General features: G+C 33.6%; 1 protein-coding gene across 1 annotated transcript; it reads left to right on the plus strand.

The window, feature by feature from the left end:
* LOC109333263 (protein SHI RELATED SEQUENCE 1-like) lies at positions 861 to 3162 on the plus strand. Its single transcript, XM_019568656.1, has 2 exons — positions 861 to 1835; positions 2534 to 3162. The coding sequence occupies exons 1-2, from the start codon at positions 1304 to 1306 to the stop codon at positions 2908 to 2910; spliced, it is 909 nt and encodes a 302-aa protein (XP_019424201.1). The 5' UTR covers positions 861 to 1303; the 3' UTR covers positions 2911 to 3162.

Genomic DNA, 3456 nt, shown 5'->3' on the forward strand with positions numbered 1-3456 from the left:
AACATATGATAAATATTAAATTCAAATAATATTAATTAAAAAATATCGCGGGTGATGGGAGAAATTTTAGTAGGAATGAAAAGTTTATATAATATAAAAGAAAAAATTAATTGTGTTTTATATATTATTATTATATCATTTACTATTTATATTTAATTATTATTACTATTCAAAAATAAAATAAAAATATATAAATAAATAATAAATGATATAATAATTATCTATAAATTTTTATTTTGTTAGACTTAAATATATTTATCATATTTTTTATTTAAAATATTACATTCATTTCTTATGTAAAAATAATAAATATAACATATAAATAAGAATTAGGGGTTTGCATAGAAAATAAGGAAATTATATAATTTCATTAAAAACAATGGGATGTTATTGTAATTTAATCAATTATATAATATATAAAGTAATAATAATGAAAAATAAGAGGGGGCAATGTTTCACGAAAAGTAGCGGGTTTTCCGGTGAAAAGGACAAGGGAGACAGAAACGGGTTATCTTGACACGTGGGTTAAGATAAAGGGTTTGATGAAAATGGGAGTATCTATGAACCACCGTTCAGATTAGATGAATGACATCCATTCCATTCGAATTTCGTACAAAAGAAACAAGTGTATAGTGCAGATCACGTTTTAGTGTCTCAATCTAATAAAAAAGTCAAGTGAAAAAGTGATATTTATTAAAATAAATTATAAAAACACAATCTAATATTTTTATATTAGATAATAAAATTTGATAGGTTTTATTTTTTTTCGTGGTAGTAAATAGTATGAGTGAGTATTTTTTGTCATTGTGCTAAGTTGTTAACTTAACCACAGGCTACAGACACAAAAGGGGCAAGTGCTCAGAACTCAAAAAAGCTCATAAAACTCAACTATCAGAGAGAGAGAGAGAGAGAGAGAGACTTAAATTGTAGGAGCTGCACTTGTTGCAGTTGCAGAGAGAAAGAGATGGTCATGGCGGCGTTTGCAGTGTCGTAAATATTATTGTGTTTTTCTGCCTCCTCTTTTGCTTCCATTTACTCTTTCTCCAACACTATCACTCATAATTTGGAGTTGTAGCAAAATAAAATATAAAAAACAAAAAAGGGTTGTTGCCTATGTGTGTGGAGAGAATTAAGAAGAAGACAGTGCACGCACACAGAAACCAACAAATAGGGAGGGTATTAGTTATTCAATTGAAGAACATATAGTTGTTGTGGAATTAATACTTGTAGCTAGATGTGAAAAGAATAAAGAAGGTTTTGATGATATGGATTTGAAGATAGTACAACTGAAGATATTGTTAGAATGGCGGGTATATTTTCATTAGGTGGTGGTGGTGGTGGTAGTGGTGGTGGAGGGAGAGAAAACAACAACAACAACCAACAACAGCAACCCACAGATTTTCTTCCTCCTCCTCCAGAAGCCTTATTTTGGTATAATAATAACAAGAATGTGGAAGATGTACGAGGTTTTGAGTTATGGCACCACCAACAACAACAGCAACAAAGACCTATTATACACCAAGATCTTTACTCCTTAGGGGTGGGTCCCAGTAGGTCCTCCGATGCGGTGGCGAGCTCAGGCAGCGGCGGCGGAGGGATTAGTTGTCATGATTGTGGGAACCAAGCTAAGAAAGATTGCCCTCATATGAGGTGCAGAACTTGCTGCAAAAGTCGTGGTTATCATTGCCAAACCCATGTTAGAAGCACATGGGTTCCTGCATCAAAGCGTCGCCAAAGACTTCAACAACAAGAACAAGAACCAAACACTGAGAGAGATCATCATAACCCCACCTCTTCTATTCCTTTGCGTTCTAACCCTTCAATTTCTCCAACAGGTATATTATATTATCATCACATCTTCTTTTTTGTGTTGTCTTGTCTTGTCACACTATGTGACTACACTCACTGTTTTTATGATTTTACTCTTCAAATCCAATTATTTGAGATCGGTGTATCTAATGGAGAATATTAATAATGGAGAGATGGGTTGTGTCCAGAGAATTTCTCTGAAAAAGATATACTGAGAAAGTTTTTGGAACCATACTCCTCCATCATACAATGAACAGTATCGTTTGCGTGTGAACTCAAATTTCTTTCTCCTTTTTCCCCCTTTTTCTTTTCCAAAACGCTATTGTTTAGTAAGCTCTGACGAATTTTTGACATGGAAGAAGAAATTGCTTTTCCCTATCTCTGTGTATATCTGAATGTATGTCTGTCTACACTGTCCTCTTTTTCTTTGTTCAGACTCTAGTACAAACCACATTCACTTTCACACTCACCTCTTTCTTTCGTTCTTTTCTTCATCATATTGATATGATGGTAAGTACTGTGGTTAGATATATTACACTAGATCTTTATTTTTTAGTTTTGATTTTTACTATATGGAGGTGTTTTTATGATGCTGGTTTAAACATTTTCATTTTCTTATCTATCCCATCATCAATCATATTCATACATCACTAATCTAGCTCATGTTTCTTTTTTTAGTTTCGTTTTCTTTCTCTGAACATATTTTATTTATTTATGAAAAAAGGGTTAGAGCATGCAAATTTTCCTGCTATGGTGAGTTCTTCTGCTGAGTTCAGATGTGTCCGAGTTAGTTCCATGGATGTCACTGAGGGACAATACGCTTATCAAACAGCTGTGAACATTGGAGGACATGTTTTCAAAGGAATTCTCTATGACCAAGGTCCAGATCATAGCACTAGTAGTCACACCGGTGGAGGAGAAAACTCCTCCACCGGTGTACTCCGCGATGGAGAAGTCCAATTCTCGAACCTCATTGCCGCCACCACCACCATCACCACCACCGCAGGAGCACTGGTGGATCCGTCTTTCTTGTATCCAACTCAAGTTAACACATTCATGCCTCCTAGTGGCAGGCAATTCTTCCCTCACCCAAGATCTTGAAAAACAATCATAGGCCAAACCAAAGAAAGAAAGAAAATTGTCATTTTCCGCTAATGGTTTTAACATGTATCAAAGTTTTAAGTTTAGATTATGTCGATTTGTTGCAATTATAGATAATTAGAAGAGAAAAAATATGATTAATGTAGCAGCAACTGCTATTAGTTACAATTTTTTAAGACCTTGCATGCATGATGCATTCTTATTCTCTCTATCACCTTCTGTCTTTCCATCATTTGATATTTTAATCTTGTACCTGAATATGCATGTTTGTTTATTGTGCGAATTATCAATGCATAATTACTTCTGAATTATTAATTATTGCTAACTACAGTAACTGTTTAAATTTGTTTCTTTTTCTGTACGCTATCATGGACATGTGATTATTATAACATTGTGGTATAATGCGTCTTTATTAAAATTATATTATTGTTTCGAGGATGTTTTTTTCTTTCATGTTGAATTCTATCACACTTTCTGGTTGGTTTTCTACTTCCAAGTTGCTTTTTTCCCTGTTTATCTGTATACTTGCCGGTTTGAAATTGAACT

Source organism: Lupinus angustifolius, chromosome LG18 (genome assembly GCF_001865875.1).
Source record: "Lupinus angustifolius cultivar Tanjil chromosome LG18, LupAngTanjil_v1.0, whole genome shotgun sequence".
Classification (NCBI taxonomy): domain Eukaryota; kingdom Viridiplantae; phylum Streptophyta; class Magnoliopsida; order Fabales; family Fabaceae; genus Lupinus; species Lupinus angustifolius.

Coding starts and splice junctions, on each gene's coding strand:
- LOC109333263 (XM_019568656.1), top strand. CDS start 1,304: ATGGCGGGTATATTTTCATTAGGTGGTGGTGGTGGTGGTAGTGGTGGT. Junction 1,836..2,533: donor CCCTTCAATTTCTCCAACAG/GTATATTATATT, acceptor TTATGAAAAAAG/GGTTAGAGCATGCAAATTTT.